The sequence below is a fragment of the Loxodonta africana genome, chromosome 14 (genome assembly GCF_030014295.1).
Source record: "Loxodonta africana isolate mLoxAfr1 chromosome 14, mLoxAfr1.hap2, whole genome shotgun sequence".
In the NCBI taxonomy this organism is placed as follows: Eukaryota; Metazoa; Chordata; class Mammalia; order Proboscidea; family Elephantidae; genus Loxodonta; species Loxodonta africana.
The window spans coordinates 57210467-57236226 of record NC_087355.1 but is presented as its reverse complement, the minus strand read 5'-3'; the positions used below and the strand labels follow the sequence as shown (position 1 = coordinate 57236226).

Sequence of the window (25760 nt, the reverse complement as noted above, 5' to 3'; positions counted from 1 at the left end):
TTGGAAACTCTATGGGGCAGTTCTACTCTGTCCTATAGGGTCACTATGAGTCAGAATCGACGTGACAGCCAACAGTTATTATGGTTACACTTCATGGGTGTTTTGTTTTGTTTTCTGTCCAAATGACCCAGCTTTGCAGACCTTTAAAAATCATATTATATTTCAGGCTTTGTTTTAAGATTGAAAAGGGTGGTTTTGTCTCCAATAGACCCCAAAGCCTGCTAAGTAAGGTTTTGTTGTTAAAAAAATTTCTAATTTATTTTGTCTTGAAATAAGTGGTCTTTTCTTTTTACAAAATATTTGAACACGTGTATTGTAAAAATAATCTCTAAAATTCAATGTGCACACGGCTCTCTTAATTTAAATTTTTTTTAATGATTGGACCAGAATTTTATCATCTTTTTGTGTATTAACGTGGCTTGTCAATAAAATAAATCAAACCTAGGACTAGAAAAAGTATCTCTAACTATCTGGGCCTTGGTCTCTTCACTTATCTGGGCCTTCGTTTTATCATCTGGAAAATGAAAGTTGGATGAGATGACTTCTAAGATCTATTTCTAATGGAGTTTAAGACAAAAGAAAAGGGTAATTTAGACCCTTTGACAACTGGAGTGGAAGGCGACATTCTGTAGTGGCAAAAGCACAAGCTTTGGAATCAGGTGGGTCTGGGTTTGAATCTCAGATCTTATTAGCTGTAGAAAGTTACATTTTATTTTACTCATCTATAAAATGGGGCTAATTAAGTCCTATCTGGAGTGCTATTGACATTTAAAGAGAACAAGCCTATAATGTTCCTAGCACAGTTTGTGTACATATTGTATGCTCCTATAAATGGTACAAGCATATTTTAAGGTCAAGAAAAACTTAAGGCTGAGCACATGATCGGATCTAGTAATTTCCACTCTGGCACTTGGAGAAGGAAGGGAGTGAGCCTATCACCATCCTTTATCAGCAGAGATATCCCTCTGCCATGATGAAACTGGAGCCGTCAGAGTTTAAAAAAAGAACACTGTCAGAGTGAAGGCACCACATCTTGGCAAGAAATGCTTAACATAGTTTCCACCGTCACCAAGCTCTCCTTCCTACCCCACACCCTGCTTCTATTTAAATCCCAGGCACTTCACCGGACTGTACTCATTTCAGCCAGTGCCCAGGCTATCTGCAGAGAAGGGGAGTAGCATGGCTCCAGGAGAGAAGAAAGGGGAGGAAGGGCCAGCGAAGAGCCCCTTCCGGAAGGTACGCACAGCCACCCTGGTACTCAGGTTGGCCCAAGGTTGGCAGCAGTGGGCAAATGAGAACAGCATCAAGCAGGCCCAGGAGCCTGCAGGCTGGCAACCTGGAGGGACCCAGGACCCACCCCAAGTTCCTAAACCGGTGATACATCCCACTCCCCTCCAGAAAGATCATAGTGTCCTAAAGCCTCCATCCCAACAGCCAGAGGCACATGGAGATGGACAAAACTCAGAGGGAACCTCTGAGGCCTCCCATATCAAAAGGAAAGGGGTGACCAAAACAGTTGTCAGCAAGGCTTACGAGAGAGGAGGGGACATGAGCCACCTCAGCCACAGGTACGAGAAGGACGGTGACTTGCCTGAATCTGGGCAGCCAGAAGATGACATCGACAGAATCCTCCACAGCCATGGCTCCCCAGTGCGGAGGAGGAAGTGTGGCAACCTGGTGTCTGAGCTGACCCAAGGCTGGAAAGAGATGGAACAGGATGAACCCAAGTGGAGGAGCGACAGCATAGACACAGAGGACAGTGGCTACGAAGGGGAGACAGAGGAGCGGCCTAAGCAGGAAAGAGAGCACGTGACTGCTGCCCGAATCAAACGCCCCATGCCCTCCCAGTAAGTGAATGTACCCTTCTGCTCCTTATTACTGTTGCTGTCCAGTCTATTCTGACACATGGCAAATTCCATGTGTGTCAGAGTAGAACTGTGATCCATAGGGTTTTCAGTGGTTGATCTTTTGGAAGTAGATAGCCAAGCCTTTCTTCCAAGGCATCTCTGGGTAGACTTGAGCCTTCCACCTTTCAGTTAGCAGCCAAGCAAGTTAACCATTTGCACCATGCAGGGACTACTCTCCTCCTTCTACCAGAATTGTCATCTAGTCCCAAACAGCTCTGGAAACCAAGAGAACAGGGAAGTACTACCAAAGTTAGAGTGAGAATCTCAAAGATTGGGCAAACAGTGAAGGTCACATCTGGACACACACCCCTGAGCTAAAAAGGCCATGCCAACCTCAGACAAGGACCATACTACTTTGTTTCTCTTTTCTGTTTTGAATTGAAACCCAAGTTTTAGCCTCAATAAGGATGAAGCCAACAAAGAGAAGTGTCTGTTTTGGGTGAATTTTATGTCATTATATAATGAATAACAAATTGGCTTATTTTTCTGGAGACAAAAAGCGCTTGCTGATAGACTGATCAGGAAAATCTCACCCTCGCCCAAAACCAAAAAAAAAAAAAGCAAGCCCATTGTTGTCAAGTCGATTCTAACTCATAGTGACCCTATAGGACAGAGTAGCATTGCCGCATATGGTTTTCAAGGAGTGCCTGGTGGGTTTGAACTGCTGACCTCTTGGTTAGCAGCCATAGCACCTAACCACTACACTACTAGTGTTTCTGGCCTATATGTAATATCACCAGGAGATACTTCTACCCAAATAGCATGCATGGACACAGATCTCTATAACTCTGTAAACAGGTGAGCGGCTGCTGTCTAAATTGAGAGTGAGCTCTAGAACCAGACAGACTCAAGTTCAAATCCCCCTCTGCTCTTTTTCTGAGCTGATGTCCTCATTCGTAGTAACCCTGCGGGATAGGTTCTGTCCTGTTGGGAGAAGTAAATGAGATTAAGGCTCCCAAACACTTACCACAGTGCCTGCCACGTATATTCAATATATGAAAGCTATTATCACACATGTAGATTCTACTACTTAGCAACTTTTCAAACTTTCACAAAAGAAGTTTGCTATTTGTAAGTAGAGATGCTAGTAAAGCTAGGTAATTAAAATATCCCATTCCTAAAACATTTAGTTGTCAAATAAATACACACACACATTGACTCAAACTGAGCCATTTATTCAGTCAAGAAACACATGTTTTATTTTAGACAACAGCTCCACTTTAATATAAAGTCAGGATGTCTCACTCTGCAACCACAGGGCATCAAAACATGAAGAAGACCCTGATGTCATGAATGCTTATAAACCGACGCCCTCTGGGAACAGTTAGATGTGTTTCCAGCATCTAATGAAGCATCCAGGGCCCTGGTGGCACAGTGGTTAAGCGCTACAGCTGCTATCCAAAAGGCGGGCAGCTTGAATCCACCAACTGCTCCTTGGAAACCCCATGGGGCAGTTCTACTCTGTCCTATTGGGCCACTGTGAGTCAGAAGCCACTTAACAGCAACGAGTTTAGTGAAGCAAACAGAAAGAACACAAAATTGGTTACCTAATTTAACAAAAAGCTGTCGTACAGTTGGTGACTTTAAAAGTGTTTTGATAGAAGTAGAACTACTGTATATTGCAAACTTTCGGCATAGTGGTTAAGAGCTTGGCTGCTAACCAAAAGGTCAGCAGTGTGAATCCACCAGCCACTCCTTGGAAACATTATGGCAGTTTTACTCTGTCATAAAGGGTTGCTAGGAGTTGGAATCAACTTGACGGCAACGGGTTTTTTTTTGTTTGTTTGTTTTTTCATGAAAAATAGAATGGCAACCTTAAGTAAATGTAACAGCGTGTCATACATTCAGTGTATATGACATGTACTGTGCGGGGTATTTTGCATGCACTGTTTCTTTCACGTTCACAACTCAATGAAATCGGTATTATCCCTCTGAAATTTAGCAAGGTGACCTAGCAAGTTAGTTAGGTGACTTCACTAAACCAAGATCTGCCCGACACCCAATGCAATGTTTTGAAACCCGGCATGGTGCTAATCCTCTCTGGTGCCTCAAGGGTGTGCTGAGGGTCTAGATTTACACTTTACTTACATTGGCGAAGTGGTTAAGAGCTCGGCTGCTAAACAAAAAGTCAACAGTTCGAATCCACCAGTTGCTCCTTGGAAACCCCATGGGGCAGTTCTACTCTGTCCTATGAGGTCGGTATGAGGCGGAATCAACTGGACAGCAGAGGATTTGGTCTGGTTTTGGTCTTACATTTATCTAGCAATTCACCATCAGAAGTAGCTATTTTACCAGACCTATGTCTCACTTCTGGCCCTGTAGATTTTCATGGGAGAGAGGAGATAAAAGAAATTGAATAATTGAATCCAACAGAACAAGGATTGTCGGCACCTTCTAAATTGGCCAGAAGTAAGGAGATGAGAAGGAGTCCTGGTGGTGCAATGGTTAAGTGCTCGGCTACTAAAAAAGGTCAGCAGTTGGAACCCACCCAGGCTCCGGCTCCGTAGGAGAAAGACTTGGCAATCTGCTTCTGTAAAGACTGTTGTGTGCCATGGAGTTGATTTAGATTCATGTCGACCCTATATGACAGAGTAGAACTGCCCTGCACAGTTTCTTTACGGGAGCAGATCATCAGGTCTTTTCTCCCTTGGAGTAGCTGGTGGGCGGCGCTTTACTGCTGAGCCACCGAGACTACCAAATCCCAAACCCATTGCTGTGGAGCTGATTCTGACTCACAGCGACCCTATAGGACAGAGTAGAACAGCCTCAAAGGCATTCCAAGGCTGTAATCTTGACCAAAGTAGACTGCCACATCTTTCTCCCATGCGTTTGAAATGCTGACCTTATGGTTAGCAGCCTAGCACTTAGCCACTGCACCACTAGGGTCCTTGCCACCAAGGTTACAGCCTAGGACACTTTACAAGGCAATTCTATTCTGTCACATGGTGTTGCTATGAGTTGGAATCAATTCGATGGCACCTAAAACAGCAACAGGGAGGTAAGAGTTGGTGTTAATCCCCTACACATGGTAGAGCTGGACTCTTCTTTGTCACTTGTCTAAGCAATTTTCATGTATTGATCCACTTACTCTTCTTAACACTCTCATGGAGCAGGCACAATCATTCTCTTCATTTTATAGATGGGAACATGAGACAGGAATATTAGGGAACTTAAGATTATATAGCTCATGCATTTGAACCCAGGCTTTCTGGCATTGGAGCCCATGATCTTGACCACTGCTCTAAACTGGTTTACTCAGAAGTGGGAACTGGCACACAGGACTCTTCTCAAGGTTCCTGAAACCAGGCATGTACACGGGCCCCTTCAGAGTGTGACGGAGAGTACAGAAGCTTGGGATAAGAGATGATTAAACATGAATCATGGTTACTTTGGCAAATCCTGAGCCTCTGTGTCCTCATCTAAAAAAAGGATACGATCAGTCATATTTCATAGTTACTATGATATTGTGTAGGTAAAACAATGGATCCAGAGGAGTTGCTTAATATGCTGTATCTGTTACAATGCATGGGGTCAGTCAGGCTCTTCATGGTGCAAGGAGCTTGGCTGTTTGGGATGGGGATGGGAGGAAAAGGCTAGTCAAGTTAAATCTCTTCTTTCCTTCTTTGGTTCCTTTCCCCCAGTCTTAGAGTACACAGGGTACCAGACTGCTGTATATAGCAACAGCAGCTTTTAATGTCAATGGTAGTCCTACTTGTGCTCAGGAAATTTCACAAGAAGACTCATGGGACTTCTTGTCTGATGGGACTATCATTATTGCTTGAGAGACAGAGAGTGGCATTCTTGAGCAAGCCAATATGAAAGGTTTTTGTTTTTGCTTATTTTTTTTTAATACAGGCACCATTCTCTCTTTCTCCCATATCCCCAAAAGGGAAAAAATTATGTATCATGGATGTTTAAGCAGAAAGATAGAAAGAGTTTTTTTTTTTTGGTGGTTAAGATGTTCTATGGATAATAAAAAAAACAAACAATTCAGATTTGGTTAAAAAAAATGCAGAAATTTTTTTACCTATAGTGGTTTTGCTGTGAAAATGGTTTATATTTTGTCTTATTTTTTAAAATACTCAGCCTTTTGATTTTATAACTGTACTACTCCTTCAGTCCTATTCCTTTAGACTAAGGGAATTAGCTCCCTCTCCCACAGAGTAAAGATGGAAGGTTAAAATACCAATCGCTCACCCAACCTCTCTTGCAAGTTCTAATTAAAAAAAAAAAGTAATAGCTGAGCATGAGGGTGCCATCATATAGATAAGGGAACTGAAAAACTTATCGAAGACATACAGCTTATCAAGTGGTAAAGTTGGGAAGTCTGATGCAGAGCTGGTGTTACTAACCACTATGTTAGACTGCCTCTCTCAAGTTAGAGAATAGGCTAAGGGAATAAAATGGTTAGGAAAGTGTCATCTTAATTAATGAAATCCCATTAAATTCCAAAGTGCAGTGCTTTGGCACAACTGTATTGATGGACTTAGCTAAAAACTGAGGCAAAATTATGGCCTCCTACTACCCACCCCTATCTAGAGCTTGGAACCCTTTTCATAGACTGTAAGGATAATTACAAGGTAACTGCAATGAGAGTCATAGGCCTGGCTCTCAAAGCTAGTTGATAATGATCGAGAGCATAATCGCTGATATTCACACTACCATTTGAACATAGTTGTCATGCTACCATGCTTCTGATGTGACACAATGGATTCCACGCTTCCTTTAATAAAATTAGCTACACGGACTGTGGGGAAAAGCAAGCAATTCAATGCACAGAGAAATAAACTCACCCCAGCATTTCTCTGAGATGCTGGGAAGGTGGCTGAAGTCCCTTGCTTTACTGATTGAGAAGGGTGCCTGGGTAAGGAGGAGAGATGCACCCTCTACTGGAGATTGATGGAGTGAGGCAATGCTAGCAGATCTCTACGTTGTTCACACAGATTCAAGACTTAGACCAGAAAAGCTCGCCTCTAGGCCCCCTGACATTTCAAAGTTGTTGATGCAGGTGAAGGGCACCTACTGAAGAATGTTTTAGTGCCAATGAACTTGATTAGGTTTGAAATATACCTTCTAGAACTTTTATTTCCTGTGGGTTTTATGACATATGTAATAATTTGCCCATTAAAATTATTACTAAAAAAATGGTTCCAATATGCAGTTGGATCATAGTCTCATCATTTTGCTAAAGAGTCCTAATCAGATAAGAAAGCAGCACTCAAACTGATGTCATTTTTAGAGTTGACAGATAAGAAATAATTTTCAAAATCTTTTTTCAGTGAATGAAGCTAGGCTTTCCAAGATGGATTGCTTATAATATTTAGTAGAATTACTTACCTTGCACATAGAGGGATGGGGGAAATATTTTTGATTGATTATAGGAAAATCGGTTTAGTAAAAATGAGGAGACTAAGAAGGTAGGTTGGGATTGCTGTCGTTTTTGTTAGGCACCATCAAGTCAGTTCCGACTCCTAGTAACCCCTGGCTATATACAACCAAATGAAACACTGCCTGGTCCTGCGCCATCCTCACATGGTTGCTATGTCTGAACCCATTGTTGCAGCCATTGTATCAATCCATTTCGTTGAGGGTCTTCCTCTTTTTCACTGATGCTCTACTTTACCAAGCAGGATGTCCTTCTCTAGGGACAGGTCCCTCCTGACAACATGTTCAAAGTATGTAAGATGATGCCTCCTCACCCCATCCTTCTAAGGAGCATCTGGCTGTACTTCTTCCAAGACAGATTTGTGTGTTCTTCTGGCAGTCCATGGTGTACTCAGTATTCTTCGCCAACACCATGATTCAAAGGCATCAATTCTTCTTTAATCTTCCTTACTCATTGTCCAGCTTTCACATGCATGCTTATGAGGCAATTGAAAATATCATGCCTTGGGTCAGGTGCACCTTAATCATCAAAGTGACGTTTTTGTTTTTCAACACTTTAAAAAAAAGGAAAAAAAAACTTTAAAAAGGTGTTGCAAAAGGCGCAGCAAATTTGCCCAATGTAATACGTTGTTTGATTTTTTAACTGCTGCTTCCATGGGCATTGATTGTGGATCCAAATAAAATGAAATCTTTGACAACTTCAGTATTTTCTTCATCTATCAGGTTTGAATATTGCTATTCTAAAATATGGAGCCCTGGCGGTGGAGTGGTTAAGCGATATGGCTGCTAACCAAAAGGTTAGCAGTTTCAACCCACCAGCCCCTTCTTGGAAACCCAATGGGGCAGTTCTACTCTCTAGGGTTGCTATGGGTCTGCTGGATGGCGATGGATGGATTCTAAAATATGGCTGAGGTGTCAGTCATTGAATATTGGTTTTCTTCCTTTAAATTTATACTAGACTGTCTTTCTAATGCTTAGCCTAAACTATTACATTTTTACTTAAAAATTTAAATTAAAAAACCAAAAACAGGATAAACCGGTATATTGAGTCTTATATCTGTTGACCAAGAAGATATTCAGGGTAAAAGACTTTCTAACATTTAAACCTGATACTTAAAAAAATAATAAAAATAAAAACAATACATAACGTTTATAAGAAAATACCCATTTAAGGTGAACTTCCCCTTAGTATTCTTTCATATGTATATATAACTGGAAACGCTAGTGGCATAGTGGTTAAATGCTGCAGCTGCTAACCAAAACGATCGGCAGTTCAAATCTACCAGGCGCTCCTTGGAAACTCCATGAAGCAGTTCTACTCTGTTCTATAGGGTCACTATGAGTAGGAATCCATTCGACAGCAACGGGTTTGGGTTTTTTTTTTTTTTTTTCGTATATAACTGTGTGTATAGGTTTTGTACGCTGCTTTATTTTCCATTTAATTTTGTCATACTTTTTTTTTTTTTGGTCCATGTGGCTACAATAAATCATAGCGTTATTGTATGTAGTAGTGTATTCTCAGTTCAAATTCTACTTTAAGGCTGAAGCTGAGTCTAGCAAGTAACCAAAACCAAACCCAAACCCGTTGCTGTCAAGTTGATTCCTACTCATAGGGACCCTATATGACAGAGTAGAACTGTCCGTAGGGTTCCCAAGGTTGTAATCTTTAAGGCGCTGACTGTCCCTTCTTTCTCCCGCTGAGCACCTGGTGGATCCGAGCTGAGGTTTCGGTTATCAGAGGCGCTCTTCACCACTGAGCCACCAAGGCTCCTATCAAAGTGCCAACCTTTCGGTTAGGAGCAGAGCGCTAGGAATTCAGAACCGTTAACAGAATGAGAATTTATGAAAGCTCGCCATCTAGTGGACATCACTCCTCTTGGCAAAAAATACTAATTCAAGTATGCGTGCCTCCCTATTCTTAGGTGTTTAGCTCCTCCATTTGGATAACTAGGTTTCAGAAAGTGAGTTTGACTCTGAGGGATACCCAAATCTGATCTGTTCTTGTCTTTTGAATATCAAATTGTGAGAGTCTGAATAGCAAGGACAGGCTTTCCATTCAATAAGTAGTTTCAACACTACTCTCCAATCCGATGCTTCAGTAAGGATGCCACTTGGTTTGAGGGAGGAGGACAGTGGGCCACTTGTGAGGATGAGGAGTACAAATCCAAGAGTTCATGGTTTACCCATTAAGATAAAGAGATGTAGGAAAAATAACTAGGAGGTTGGTGTGAGATGGAGCCCTGGTGTCATAGTGGTTAGGAGCTTGACTGCTAACCAAAAGGTCGGCAGTTCGATCCACCAGCCCCTCTTTGGAAACCCTGTGGGGCAGCTCTACCTTGTCCTGTAGGGTTGCTATGAGTTGGCATCCACTCAACAGCAACAGGTTTTGGAGGGAGATACAAAAATGACAGGGAAGTCTTTTAAAGGCAAACTTTATAATTAGGTGTATACTCTCATAACATTACTGGCCTACACTTTCCATTTCTTTTTTTAATAGGAAAATGCACTCCAAATTCCAAGGACAGACTCACACATGTTTGAAACACACATTCATTTGTTAGAAACTGTGCCAGTGGCATCACTGCATGAGTGGAAAGAACAATGATTTTGGCCCCGGACAGTTTTGGGTTCAAATTCTGGCTCTGTCACTGATTTAGGGCAGTATTTCATAGTAGTTATGAACATGGGTTCTGGGGCCAGGTTTAACTTTGGATCATATCCCAGCTCTAACACTTAAGAGCTTTGTGACTTAAAGCATGTTACTTCTCTGGCCTCAGTTTCCTCGTCTGAGAAGTGGATATAATACCTATCTCATAGGATGGTTGTGGAGAATATTAATGAAAAGTAGGAGAAAGCTAATACGTAATAAGTGTTCAGTAAATGTTACCATTGCTAGCTGGTGTTTTCAATCTGTACAACTTGATATTTTAAAATCTGTGGTGCCTCACTGATGCTAGTATAGATATGCTCTCATTAAAAATTTATATATAAAAATTTACATGAGAGAAAATTGCAGTGTGTGTGTGGTGGAATAAGCCTTACTTTGGGAAATAAACAGGCCTCAGCATTCCTGTAAGTGGATTCCTTTAATGCATAGATAAGATTCTAATTCTAAAATGTAATTAACACACGGCTTTCAAGATACACACATTTGCATAACTATGTGTAAGGAGGATTTAAGAGTTTAATATCATTACAATGCTTAAAACATTACTTCTGTTCAGAGAAAATAATGTAGAAGATATACACCAGAATTAATGAAAATGGTAGCACTGTGTATGATTTTTCTTCTTTCATTTCTAGGTATTTTTGTATTATGTGTACACTTTTTTATCATGAAAAAAATTACATTAAAATGCATGTGGGCAGGAGGTATAAAGGGGAAGCAATAATCGGGTGTTAAAATATCATTATGTTGATTCTTCGCCCTTTCTCCCCTTTTAGGGCAAACAGGTTTACAGAGAAACTCAACTGCAAGGCCCAACGGAAGTACAGCCAAGTGGGCAATTTGAAAGGGAGATGGCAGCAGTGGGCTGATGAACACATACAATCCCAGAAGCTCAATCCTTTCAGTGAAGAATTTGATTCTGAGCTGGCCATGTCCACCCGCCTCCACAAAGGAGAGGAGGGCTATGGCCGACCCAAGGAGGGAACCAAAACTGCCGAAAGGGCCAAGCGAGCTGAGGAGCACATCTACAGAGAAATCATGGACATGTGTTTCATTATCCGCACAATGGCTCACCACAGACGAGATGGCAAGGTCCAGGTTACTTTTGGAGATCTCTTTGACAGATACGTACGCATTTCAGATAAAGTAGTGGGCATTCTCATGCGGGCCAGGAAGCATGGACTGGTAGACTTTGAAGGAGAAATGCTATGGCAAGGCCGAGATGACCATGTCGTGATTACTCTACTAGAATGAACCTTTGATAACAAAAGCCAAACTTGACCCATTACTGTCTTAATGCTAAACGCTAATGCTTTCACAATTAAAATGCAAACTGCTCTGTAATAAGTTAGTAAATATTAAATAATTTTTACCTGAAGACTTTTTAGTGCTCTATTTCTATGACATTTGAAGACTTGAAAAGCATACAATGAAGCATTTCAGAAAGCATGGTGTCATTAGTATGTAACAGTATTGATAATCCACTTACTCTTTTAGGCAAAAACGTTTGGCTCTTCATTGCAGAAATTATTGTAGATGTTTAATTAACAAATATTACATGTAAGAAGAATATTGGCTTTAAGTAAAGGCCAGCAGAACATATTATGATGGCAACATTATTTTTAAGTAGAAAACTATAGAAACATTTCCATTAAGTTTGGCAAAACTAACCTTAAAATACTCCAAGAAGTTTGTACTATTTATCACAGTATCACTTACAAAATACATATATAAAAAGTTAAGTTTTAAAATAAGATGCTGAAATTGTTGAAGTTCCACCGTGGACTTGGTATTCAATAGGTTTCCTGGTAGGAGTTAGCCTTCCTCTTTCCCTGTGATTTGAGCAGGTCGCATAAAAACACACCACTGGTGCTCTGAGAGCCAGCAGAGAAGGTGGTTGTGTTCACTTTTGCCCAGAGTAGAGCAGAGGTGGGAGATTCAGATGTACTTGCCTTTGGAGGACTTCCTGGAGAAGTGCATCTTTTTTCCCAAAACCAATCATGCTGCTTACATTTATATGTCAATGAACAATGAAAGAGAAATACAGAAAATTCCATGATGAAACAGTGTGTTCTACGTAGAAGAATCTCATAGAATCTGGGTAAATGGGTAAATTAGAAATGGATTTGAAACATTTTCATTTGCCTCATGTTGTAACAAAGAAAACTTTATGAAGTGTCTGAAAGTCCTAAGACAGCAATATTAACCTGGCCAAAGTAAAAAAGCAGTTCTTTAATGCAGTGGCAAAGAAAAAATTGGCACTCATCTGTTATCCTGTTGTCCAGCTTTTTTTTTTTAATGAATACATTTAACATACTTGATATAATTTTAACTTATAAGGTCGGTGTGAATCCGAATCGACTCACCAGTAACGGGTCTAGTTTTTTAAAATATATAATTATAAAAACGGAAAAAATGTCAGATGATAATTCTTACTGAATTCAATGAAAGTTAATAAAATGCATTGATATTATAGCATTTTGGTGTTAACTAGATTAATTAATGTCAAGTTGTGACATCTCAAAACAATGCAATCACAATTGTTCGGTGTTAGGTTTAAAATAAAGTATAGCTTAAACTACTACAGAAATGATCTGTTTTCACGTATGATTCTCTTTCAAACTGAAAGTTCATATATCTTCTTAAAGAAGAAAGTATATGCGTTTTTGTTTCCACAATAGATTTATAATGACTAGAATTGCATATAAAATGTATGCTTCTATCACAACAGTGAAACTTATGTCAAAATTTAAAGGCAAATGGCACAATAAAAAATTTTCTTGTACTTTGTTTTTGCTTATATACTGCCGTTTTTAGGTTACATTCCACAATACCTCTTGTGTATGAAATACAACAAAATTACAGAGTGCAACTGGGGTATCGGCATCAGTAGAGTACTTAGACCAAGGCTTCAGGAGTTCTCTTTATATATATTCAAATCTGTAACAGTTTATACAGGCACTGACATAGATTACTCAAAGTTCAATTAGTTTGAATTTGAGGATAGTGTAAAGTCCTCTTTCAGAGACTCTATATTAACCAACGCTCTTCTGAGCAAAGTGTGGCTATAAAGATGGAAAGCTAGTTTGCTCAGAGGAAAATGCCTTCTAGGTGACAGGCACTTCTGACAAGTACCTCGTTAGGTAGGTATCATCATAAGAGCTGGCTTGTTATACTCATAGCTTGTAGATTTTTCTGCTTTATTGTGCTTTATGCCTATGGTATTTCATTTCATTGTCATGCTACTGTTTCCAGGTTTGGCAATCAAAAAAGATTCTCTATCAACCAAATGATAGTATTGCCTAAGGTGCACTGAAAAAATGAAAAAAAAAAAAAAACAACAGTGGCGATGGTTGTACAATGTGGTGAACATAATTAATGCCACTGAATTGTACATGTAAAATTGGCTGAATTGGCAAATGCTTTGTTACATTTATCTTACCACAGTAAAAAGCAAACAAACAACAAAAAAGCCCATGATGAGATAAATCCATAGTTGAAAAATTTGGGACATTTTGACAAAAAGGAAAACAAGTGGAGCTCAGGTCACAAATGGGCTAATGAAAATCTTTTATAGATATTTTTAGTCACCAAAACAATATATGATAGCACATAAAATGTGTTACCAACAGCAGTTTACCACTAAACCAAATAAAAACTTTACCACTGGTGATCCTAAATTCACAGTAATGAGGGCTGTGCGACTGACTTCCAGATCATCAGGGTTTTGTTTTTCCAGACTTCCAATCTGACGTTAAAAGGGTTTTGCTCTGTTCAAATATATTTTTTCCCTTCTTCTGGACCTCCATTCAAGTGTTTGATGCCTTCCAGCCTTTACAAACTTTTACAAGCTTTTATAAAGTTCTATGGACTTCCTGATTCCCAAGTTCACCATTTTATCCCTCTGCTCACTTAAGAAGCACATTCTCAGTATGAGGTTTATTATTCTTTCCACACTGTCCTGCATAATGAGGCTCCACCTAGTTTGCCTTCTGCTTTCTCCTTTCTCTTCCCAAACTCTAGTTCCTTCTTTTTGTAACTACTACCAATGGGAATAAAGGAAGAATACTGGTGCTGTTTCTCATGACATAGGAGTTAATTCTGTGTAAACTAGAATTGTATCAATGGGAACTCATGCTCAGGAAAGGACTGCTGTGCCACTCTGTTCAAGAGGAGCAGGAGACCATCTAGTCCATGCTAAATAAAGTTGTCCTTCCATGTAGATGTGACTTTTCATATCCCATTTATTGAGACTACGTCTTACATACTATGGACGTGTTATCAAGAGGGATTGGTCCCTGGAGAAGGACATCATGCTTGGTAAACTAGAGGGTCAGCGAAAAAGAGCAAGGCCCTCAAAAGATGGATCGACACAGTGGCTTCAATGGGCTCAAGCATAACAATGATTGTGAGGATGGCACAGGGCCGGGCAGTGTTTCGTTCTGTTGCACATAGGGTCATGTTGAGTCAGAACTGACTCGACGGCACCTAACAACAACAAATTTAAGATACACCCGTCATGAAGATTTTCTCCTGTTTTTAAATAGCTTTGTTTTACCTTTCACATTTAGATATACAATCTGTAAACGATGTTAGATGAGCCAAGACTTTCTGTTCCATACAGATATTCAATTAATCCAGCACCATTTACTGAAAACTATCATCTCTACTGTGCAGCAGTGTCATCTTTTTAAAAAAATCAGGTGGCTGTGAAGGTGTTTTCTGGACTTTTGATTTTGACCATTTCTTTGTGTATACACGTACTACAACATCGTCTTACTCAGCTTTTTAAAAGATCTTGTTATTTGGTATTTTAGACCATCACCTCCGTCTTCACTATTGCCTTAGCTATTCTTTGTCCTTTATATTTCCATATAAATTCCATAATCAGTTTAATTTACATGAAAATAAACCTGAGATATTCACTGAATATACAACTAGTTCCTGACTTACTACGGGGTTCTGTTCCAACAACTCTGTCGTAAATCGGTTCTAAGTCAAATACCTCATTTGTTTTTTAGTTTTTCATTATTATTGCCTTTTATTATCTGTATCTTTATAAATCCAATCTTTTCCTTTGTGGGTTGGAAACATTGCATATACACTTACAGATATATTTTAATACATGCATTAAAAAATATACAAATCATAAAAAAATTTACTCTGACAATGAAGAAGTTGGATGATGTTGGCGAATCAGTTGCAGTAATAACTCCACTGTGGTAGATTCTGGGCCATCTGGATTATCCCTGAGATTCGGGGTGGCATTTCTAGTCAGAAAAAATTAGGGAGAATTGTCTGTATGGTCCCTTTTTATTTCATATACTTTGTAGTAACATCTCACTCCTTCCTAAATCTGCTTATCAACTTCAGCAAAGCCATCATCGTTTGGATCCATATTTTCAAGCAACTGCAGCCCCTGATTTAGTTCAGAAAAAAAGCTCCAGGTAATCCTTTCACTGTAATATTACTACTGATATCCCATTACCGTGGAGTTGACTCCAACTCATAGTGACCATATAGACAGAGCAGAGCTGTTCCATAGGGCTTCTAAGGAGCAGGTTATGGATTTGAACCACTGACCTTTTGGTTAGCAGTTGAACTCTTAATCACTATGCCACCAGGGTCTCCGATGTACTAAAAAAAAAGGAAGTAGTACGTACAGTTCGTGTAACTCAAATACGTCATAGATCAATTGACAGAACTGACATCCTTCACTGTTGTCTTCCAAATCAGAAGTATGGTATATGCTTCCTAATTTGGTCTTTGTCACAACTTTTAGTTTTGGGTTTAGAGGTCTAGCACATCTTTTGTTACATATCTGATGTTTTCAATGGCATTAGAAATGGTATCTTTTTAAACTTCGTTTTCTATTTGTTGTTTGTACATAAAAATGAAGGGTTTTTTTTAATTTTGTTTTTTGAACTTGTATTCAGTGACATTGCTAAATCGACTGATTAATTTTAGTAGTTTGATCCTTTTTAGGATTTTATGTCCACAATCATCTTATCTATAAATGGCATTTAAATTTCTTCTTTCCCCAGTCCTTATGCATTTTTTTCTTTCTTCAATGCACTGGTTAGAAGTTCCTGAACAATGCTAAATGGAAGTGAGATAGCAATTAACTTTGTCTTGTGGCCTATCTTGGAGAGACAGATTCAATAATTCACCATTAAATACGAAGCTTTCTGTATATTTTTTCAAGGGTAATTTTTTTTATCAGACTAAGGAAGATTCCCCTTTTTTTTAGTTTGCTAAGTTTTTTTTTTTTTTTGGAAGTCATAAACGGGTATTGAATTTAAATTTAAGCAAATACTTATTTTGCTTTCATAAAGACGGTTATGTAATTTTTTTCCTTTTTCTGTTGTGCTAAATGACACTAATTTTCAAATGTTTAATTACTCCTGCTTTCCTAGAATAAGCCCAATTTAGTTATACTATTTTATTTGCTAATATTGTATTTAGGATTTTTGCATCTATATTCACAAGAGAGATGGTTCTGTAATTTTCTCTTTTGGTAAGAATTATAAGGTTTCTGGTATCGAGGTTGTGGTAGCTTCAAAAAACAATTTGAGAAGTATGGCCCTGGAAGAGTAAGAGTGATAGTCTTTCTTCCTTAAATACTTAGAAGAATTAACTAGTGGAACTATCTGGGCCTGGGATTTTTGTGGGAAGGTTTTTTTTTTTTTTTTAAATGAACAGAGTCAGTTCCCGTAATACAAAATTTTTATTTCTTCTTGGGTCAGATTTAATAGTTTTCCAAAATATTTTTCAGTTTCACCTAGATTGTCAAGCTTATTGATTCAAAAATTTTCACAGATTTATAGGTTGTAATGGTGTCTCCTCTTAAACTCCCAACAATGTAATTTTTTTTTCTTGCTCAATCTTGCTAGGAGTTCACGATTTTATTAACATTTTCAGAGATGTTCTGTACTATACATTTGTTGTTAATGTAATTTCTGCTCACATTTTTATCTTGGTCTGTCTTCTGTTTTCTTTTGCTTTAATTTGCTGTTCTTATTGGAAGCCCTGGTGGCGCAGTGGTTAAATGCTACGGATGCTAACCAAAAGGTTAGCAGTTTGAATCCACCAGGTGCTCTTTGGAAACTCTATGGGGCAGTTGTACTCTGTCCTATCGGGTTGCTCTCAGATGGAATCAGCTCGATGGCAATCTTTTTTTTTTTTTTAATTCTAGTCTCTTGAGATGGAAGCTTAGAACATTTTCATCTGCCTGTCACATAATAAAACTATAACCCTGAATTCTACCTCAGGCATCCTCTTTTCACTTCATTCCATAACCTCCAAGGGCATCTCATGTATAAGATATGACTTCAACATCTACCTGTATGTTGTTTTTAAATCTTTTTACCTATTAGCATAGAATAGTAAATGCCCCTCTCGCCCCAAATCTAATCTCCAATTTCTCAAATCATACAATAGGGTCCATAACTAATGTGATTTCCTCATCCTCTTCTTGTTTCTTCTCTTTGTACATCACCCATCTTGATGAATAATATGCCCATTTCTAAGTAAGAAACTTGACAGCTATCCTTAATTTGTTCTCTCTGATATCCAATCAATAACCAAATGCTATCAATCCTAATTTCTAAATTTCTTTCAAATTCATGTCTCCTTATCACCACTGCACTATTCTCATTCAGGTCTCATAATTTTTTCTCTGTACTATATACTACAGGCTTGTTTATCAGCCACCTTGTTTCTAGTTTTTTTCTCTACTAATCTATTTTCCACAGTGATCCTCCTAAAATGCAAATTTGATCATATCAGTCCTCCACTCAATGTTCCCAATTGCTCCTACAGGGTTAAAAAAAAAAAAAAAAAAAATTTCTTGGCATCGCATACAACAAAACTCTTAATGACACGGAACTTAACTCTATTACAGACCTTCCAACAAAAAACAACATACTTTAGAAATATCAACTGACTCTCACTCTCCCACACGCCAAGTGCTATCGAACATCTTCATTTTCTAAACTGCCGTACTTCCTCCACCTGGGACGCACTCTTCCATCACCACCACCATCATCACATTAATACAGGCAACTACAAGCATTTTTATACACAGAAGATAGCAGCATATTTAATAAAAGATTTCTTAGGTTATGAAAGTAATTTAATATTCAATAAAGCCAAACTCAAATGTGTATATATATATGTATTTAATTTTATTTGGTGTACACCGCTATGACCTTATTGTAATTGAAATCAATTACAGGATTTTTTTTTTTTTTTTTTGTGGTTAGTCAACTCCACAAAGACAATAATACTGCTGTGGAAGACAAAAAGGGAAAAAAAAAAAAAAAAACAGATATATTTATTTACAATTGCTTATACTGTAAACATTTAATCTATATACCGTTACTAATTTATACAGAGAGAGCTTTACATAGACAAGGAAATGATGCCCTGGATTTCTATTCAGATTCAGCAATAGCATATTACAATAGAACATCACATTTTTTTCCCATTAGCATTATGCTTTCTTTAGATAATTACTTAAACTTTCAAAAGAACTAAATATATTCAAGTGCTATACAACTAAAACTACTTAAGCCAACATATTTGGCCTGTAATTTCATTTTTAGAATAATTCAAAGTGCTATAAGCAGCCTGGCAATCAACACTTCCTATGAGAACAAATCTACTTTTAAACATTAATTTACAATATAATATACAACATTTATCTGGAATAGCTGAAATTTCAGCACAAAGTCACTGTCACATGTATAACAGCAGGGTTTTGTAGATTTTTATTTTTTTGCATAACACGAAGCTTGAAATTAACTGATGAATTATTGCCACAATGGCTTATTATTGGTTTTCCTACAAAAGAGGATAAGAACTACTAGTATAGTCTATCTTTTTATTTTTTTGAGGTCACTTGACAGTAAGTTTGCATATTCCACAATCTACTGAGTTACAATATTGTCAACTACAATCACTGCCCTTTTATAAGAGCAAATGCTAAGGGTAATTAATAACATATACCACTGAATTAAAAAATCACAAGTGTTTTTTTTTTTTTTTTCCTTTTGAACAGGAATAAACTATATTTTGAGGGTTGGTGTGCAACAATGCTAGAACAGCAGAACTATAAAACAGTGTATCTGACACAATACTGAAGAAATATGCATCTGTTTCATAGTTTGTATACTTAGGATAATGCCCTGCTAAGCTACAAATATGTAAATACTATATTTTCTGGCTTAATATATTAAATCCAATAGAATTATCAAGTTCTCATTCTCCTTTGTTATTTCATAAATGCTTATCAGATAACTCAGTGATGAAAGCATACGCCCAAACCTGCAAGTCATGTGCACTGTGGTCTATTACAACCAGAATTCTCCTCAAGTTTCATTTTTAGTAAGATGAAATTGAGAATACCTTCAAAATTAATAAAAAGAATGCCGTAGTGTGACTTAAAACTAGAACTCAGTGGTCTACAGAGTATGCATTATTTTGGCATGTGGTTCTCATTCAGAATAACTAACTTGAGCATGTCCAAAACTCACCTGCGTCAACCTCATATTGATTAAGTAATATCTATTTAGTCTTCATGCCCTCAATACCTCAGTTAGACTACTCTAGTAAACAATCAATATTGTCAGAAAAAAAAAATAATAAACCAAAATAGGTTCAACGAAAGAGCACCATCCTATTAGGAGATTGGGATAACATGGATTGTAGATGAGGTGGTCACTACGATCAAAATGATGTCAAAATTCTGACCAAACCCAAGCTGTTATGCTACACAGATCCAGGCCACGGTCTAAACCTAAAGAACTTTGGGACAGAAACATGATTTTAAAATAAACTCCAAAATTATAGCTGTCATAAGTAGTGTTACGGACTAATTTTAAAACACTAGTGACATGTTACATTGTATTGCTACTTGAACTTTCAAAACAATGCTTGGCCATGTCAGGTGTGGGGCATTATCCTGCTAAGACAGAGAGCACTGTATATTTATTCAAATGCCCAGATTTCAATGTCTTGGATACAGAAATCTTCCTTCTTAGAAAGTGTATGATTCCCAAACGTTTTACAAGAATGGCTTCTTCCATGGTAGAGATCTCCATCCAGCCAAAGAGCAAATTCTCCCCTGCAATACATTTATAAAAAAAAAAGTTATATAACAATCTCTTAATACTTATGCCCTAAATTGTAAAATAATAATTGGGTGGCAAAAGAGCTCCATTTGAGAAGCCTTTAAATGAATAAAGATGTGATACTGAAATTCTTTATCAAGCAGAAAGGCCAAGAAAGAAGCAGGAATAACAGAAACTTAGAAGATAATATGGTCTAATTTATCTAGCTGGAATGTATAACTCGGGGGAAAAACAGGGCTATGATAGGAATTTTTTTCTATGTAAGAGAAGAGGGGAGTGGACAAAGACTAATGAATAACAATGTTCAGATACCGTAACCCTTGGAGATTCTCCATATTTATCTAAGATATCAAACCAGCAGAGCTGAGCCAGAGTTCAAGAGATTTTTAAAAATACAGGTTGTTATGGTTCAGTGGTTAAAAAAAAAATGGTCTGGGATCAAGAAGGCCTGTGTGGATTCAGCTGATCACTATCTATGTGAAACTGGGTGAAGTGATTTAATCCTTCTGGGGAGCAACCTGTCAATTATTTAAAAAAATTTCTTAAGGCCTATACAACTCTAAAATTTCAATGGCTATAACTTCCGACCTTCGGGTTGGTCAATAAGAGTCACATGACATCTTAAGAGTTAACTGTCCTGTGCTGAAGAGGACTGGCCTATGCATCCTTTAAGTTTTTTTTTTTTTTAATTTAAATTCTACCTGGGAACAAAATAAAGCAATGGTTTACTTATTCTCTGCAACCAATAAATCATTCCAGACGAAAAACAGCAGCAGGCACATAGTTAACACATTAACTATACATCTAGTCCTAGGTATAGAGCTGTATTTCTGTTTAAGCAGAGAAAGACGGCTAGTGACCACGCAGAACAGTTTCTTAAAAAGTTGGTACTTTACAAAAAAACAGAGACCATCCAGTTTCATTCAAGAGGCGGGCTGACAATAGAGAAAATAATAAACTACAATGAGATAACCAGAGATGTGGTTTTCATTGAGGATCTTCTCTACAAATGAAAACACCACTTTGCTAAGATATGAGATGATCCTGAAATGATGCCAGTCTAGAGTCTCCGATTTGGTTAGGCAGAAATGCACTTTAAAGGTAGTCCCTAAAATAAAATACCCTTCCCTATCCCTGAGGAACCTGTAATCTTTTTAAGGTACAACTTGAAATTCATATTTAACTGACTTATTTCTTCAACTTTAAATGTGCATCCTATCATGGGTCATAAATTGTTACACACTGGAAAACACAAAGAAATTACAAACTATTTGAAGTAATAGTTCAGTATCTTAGGCAATCAACCTCTAGAGTCTCTAATACCCATGGCATCAACCTACCCTTAAAGAGAGATCTGAATCAAGGTGTCTTTTAAAGTAGGGATAGAATCACTAAGCTAAAGCCCTGAAATGTTATCAGCCTATTAGATAGGAGAATATGAAAGGGTCGAATTTCCTTATAAAGTCCTTCCTTTGCCAAATATGAAAAGGGTTAAAAAAAAAAAAAAAAAGATTAGACATTTAGTTGTATTTAGTTGTAATCTTAGATGGCTGTATCTAAGAACTACCTTAAAACTGACCCCACACTTCTCATGAATAACTGCATTAATTCTGCAATAAGCTTCATTATCAAGTCAGAATGGCAACCTGAACCTTCTGAATCCAGTTGGAAGCTTTCAGAGTTTGTGAACTCTAAGCAATATTTGGTTTGCATATTCATTTTAGGGGATAGGGTGCATGGTTTCATTAGCATTTAGATGGGGTCTGTGACCTCCCCAAATTTTAAGAAATTATATTTAAGGGTTATGGATCTGTACCAGGTAAAACATATAGGAAGGATATTTTTATATGAGCATTGCTTTCAAGGATGACTTATATGGCTTCCTGGGAACATAATGGCTAAGGGAGTAGAAGGGATAAAATAAGTCTTCCAAATCTTTAATGTCATATAACTTGGGTGCTGTCCAATGGCATCACAGGCAGAATGCAGGTAAACTCCTTCCATGGTCACAGAAAAGATGATGATAGATGAAAGGAAATCAGTAATGGTGGCTCTCATTTGTTGAGTACCTACTATGTGGTAGTTACTATACAAGGATTTGCACATAGTTTAAATCTCAATGAATTTCTCATGACTGCCAGCGGGATCAATCTCCAATTTATAGCTGAGGAAAGGTCAGACATATTAGGGAGTTTGCGCAAGGTGCCACATGTAGTGTATGTTGAAGCTGGAATCTGACCCAGGTCTACTTGGCTCTAAAACATGGATTCAGTCCACGACACCATGATTTATATTTCTTTGGGGCTTCCGACTTGACGGCAGTGGGTTTTTTTTTTTGGTTTTCTGCTCAGAAGTCTAGAATATCAGTCCCTATAGCTCCTGTTTTCTAAGTTTGTAATCTCTTCTTCAAAGGCTAGAAATTTATCTTAATATGTTGTCAAATGACCCAATGGTCAGTTTTGCTTAGTGAGATCATGCTTTACAGTCAAAATCCACTTCCATCAGAAATCCAATGACATGTTTGATATCATTTTCAAAGACTCAGGTATCTATCCTTAACAGTTTGAAATTACAAGCCTCTTGCTTGTGAGGACTACCAGAGCTAACTGAATCACATGTAAGACTACCATTTGGGAGAGAGCTGAATGGCCCCCATCCAAATTAAAAAAAAAAAGTAATTGGACCATATAAACATTGTATGTTGAGCACAAAAACTAAAATAACATGTTTTTAAATTATCTGGTTATGTCCTTCAGAGAAGGCTACAATAACCATGGCTATTTTTCAGTCATTGAAATCATATTGTCCAGAGATCCATCTACAGAGAAATTTTGAAGGAAGTTGCTAGAATCGCTCAGGATGATGAATAGTCTTGAAGGCTAACAAGAACCTGTGGCCTGAATGAATTACTATTATATGTCCTCAACTGTGGGCTACAAACAATAGGACTAAGGCTTTCACATCTGGGAATGATTTAGCATACTTTATATCCCATCTTGAAGGACAGAGAGATGTTGATGTTTGCTAAGTGCTATATGAGAAGTCCAGGATACTAGGCAGCACAGCAAGCTACCTCCAAACACTGTAAAATCTAAATAAGATTGGGATAGTAGATTAAGAAAAAGTTTCCTGTTGTGCATCCTAGATCAAAAGAAATCAAATCAAATTACTGACTGACTCACACTGTTAAAAACAAAACAAAACCACCCTGAAAACCTGGGGGTCATTAAAATTTCTTGTAGGAAAACAAATATCTATTGTTTTCTAAAATATCAATCCAAATAGTCTCCAGGGTAAAATAATACGAAAACAATTGGACCTTTTCTATACACTGGTAGAAATAACATACCAACAACGTTATTTAAGAGTTTGAGAGTTCAAAAGGTCTTGGTAAATTTCCCTTTCAAATACCAAGGAACCACTGTATTCTAAAGAAAAAGATGGTCTTTAGTCAAAAGAAATCAATTAAACAGCATTTTAAAATGAACACATATTCTACCAATAATTCCAAACGCTATACTTGAGCATCTTCTTGCAAATGTATTATACTTTGTCTCCTTATGTACAAATTAGGACTCTAATGACAAAACTTTCCAAAGATAACTGATTTTATAAATAATCCAAATACAGTTAAGTTTCTTTAAAAATCTCAGGGTAAAATATTCAAGAGACTTACCCTCCACCACCAAAAGCTAGTGAATCCATGTCTCCTTTGATAAAAAACATATTATCTCCTGTCCACTTAAAGACCTACACAAATGAAGAAAAGCTTTAAATAACAAATTATTTTTAGTAGAGAAAAGCATCTATCTATCAATCTATCTAATACATGTACCTGAAAATGGTTATTATACATAGTTCTCCAAAGCCTAAGCCTAGACTGATAGTAGTAGAAACACAACAACAAAGCTTGGGACAGGAAGGTCTGGTGCTTTGGATTTCGGTGTTGGCAAGACTAAATTTGAAAGCACATAACCTACTCCAACATATCCTCAACTATAATTCTTCAAATTTTGTTCTCTCTTCATAAATACTTCTTCTTTTTTTTTTATAGGTACCAAGAATTGTTGGTTAACAGGAAAAGTTGAAGCAACAGAATCAGGTTTTAAAAACAATACAGACACCATTAACTTTTATTTTTAACATTAAACATATAAATGTACATTAATTTGATAATATCTTGATAGAGGGCCAAGGTCTTTTCATTGGGTATGGACTTGCTTATCATCATTCTTATATAAACTATGTCTATAATGCATGTATAATTATGATTTCCAGTTTCAATTTCTTTCAAGTAAGAACTTAAAGAGACTTGAGAAATCTGGTGGTAAAACCTTTTAGATGATGGCTGATGGCATTCATAAATATAATCTTTTATAAGTGTTTCGCCCAAGTCAAATAAACGGCAATTTCTAGGAACTCACCTTAATCAAGTTTTTCCATTTCATTGAAATAAACTTTCTTTTAATGCTCATATTTTCATAACATTTAATTACTAACATTATTACAATGTCAGGAGGAAATAGTATAAACAGGTTTGATAAGGTACACAACTACAGCTTAGAAAATCTGTAACAACTATTGGGCATTGACAGGTAGTCTAGCTGGCTGTACATATCAGCTGATACGCTTTATGGAAGGGATGGAGAGTATGGTTAATCTGGTTAGCCAATTAAGTACAAGTTTGTTAACATGTTTTCTTCTTGAGGAATACGCTATTGGCTAAAAAACTATGTGTGGTTTTTCAGGCTGAGGTATAAACCCAAAAAGACCTGTTACCACTGAGACTTCACCTGGCATGCCTCACGGGGAAAAGCTGCTCAAGGGTCAATGAATCCAGCCCACCTGATGGTCACAGGCCTGGATGGCCACACTTTTGTTTCTACATTCCTAGCCCAGGCCCCTTCATTCAGAGGCCTCAGCAGAGACCTTTCCCAGGTGCCTCTACTGAAGCTTCCTCATTAGGGAAAGCAGGGAGAAACCCTGAAGACTTCTCCCACTCTAACGCAGTACTCGGTACTTTTCCAGTCCTACTCCTTTGCCCCCACACCCCCACCCCAGTAAAACTGCAGGAGACGTTTGTTCAAGGCTTCGTTGTCTCCACTGATCTCTTTGACACTGGCAAGGTGGCTCCTTCCCAACGGGGAAAATGGAACAGAGGGGGAGCTAGACTTCTTGCTTATACTAACATAGTAAGTGATTAAAGGCTTGATTATAACTTTCATTTTGGCTTGTCTTAATCAGCTACTTTTGACACCTGGCAGCTCAGCTCAGCTCCCTGACACTACCATGTCACCAAATTCTCCTATTTAGTTCATTATAGAAATTGTTCCTAAATACCACTCTTTTATTTATTTATTTTTAACCTTTATTGATTCCTTTCCTCAAGATTATAATTGTACTTTAGGGAAGGGCTGAAGTGCTGAACATCACTGCACCTGAGATACTAGGTACTGGCCTCAATGTTTTAAGCATCACACATTCACTAAAATTCATTTTTGACTTTTTTGGTATTAGAATGTATTCAATTTAAGTTAGTTAAGACACAGTTAAGGTACCCACATCGAGTAAAGAAAGAAAGAAAAAAATCAGTTAATCACTTTTGATTGAAATCCAAATAATTTATTTTTTAAGTTTTCAGGACTTACATTATTGAACTTATTTAGT

General features: G+C 37.7%; 2 protein-coding genes across 14 annotated transcripts in view; one reads left to right on the top strand and one right to left on the bottom strand.

Moving 5' to 3' along the window:
* Positions 1-904: 904 nt before the first annotated feature.
* ABRA (actin binding Rho activating protein) lies at positions 905-11391 on the top strand. Its single transcript, XM_003408431.4, has 2 exons — positions 905-1847; positions 10737-11391. Exons 1-2 carry the CDS (start codon positions 1180-1182, stop codon positions 11212-11214), a joined length of 1146 nt encoding a protein of 381 aa, XP_003408479.1. The 5' UTR covers positions 905-1179; the 3' UTR covers positions 11215-11391.
* Positions 11392-16612: 5221 nt separating this feature from the next.
* OXR1 (oxidation resistance 1) overlaps positions 16613-25760 on the bottom strand; it is a 149280-nt gene continuing 140132 nt past the window's right edge. For all 13 annotated transcript variants that reach the window (XM_064267998.1, XM_023545939.2, XM_023545941.2 and 10 more), the window contains 2 exons: positions 23770-23843; positions 16613-20086 (listed from right to left, as the gene is read on the bottom strand). In XM_064267998.1, coding sequence (XP_064124068.1) covers positions 19951-20086; positions 23770-23843 — 210 coding nt within the window. In that variant the 3' untranslated portion in view covers positions 16613-19950. The remainder of the gene's footprint in view (positions 20087-23769; positions 23844-25760) is intronic.

Excerpts from the sequence above, each read along its gene's own strand:
- ABRA (XM_003408431.4), top strand. The coding sequence starts at position 1,180 with ATGGCTCCAGGAGAGAAGAAAGGGGAGGAAGGGCCAGCGAAGAGCCCC. Across the intron at positions 1,848-10,736 it reads AAACGCCCCATGCCCTCCCA|GGCAAACAGGTTTACAGAGA; the intron begins GTAAGTGAATGT and ends CTCCCCTTTTAG.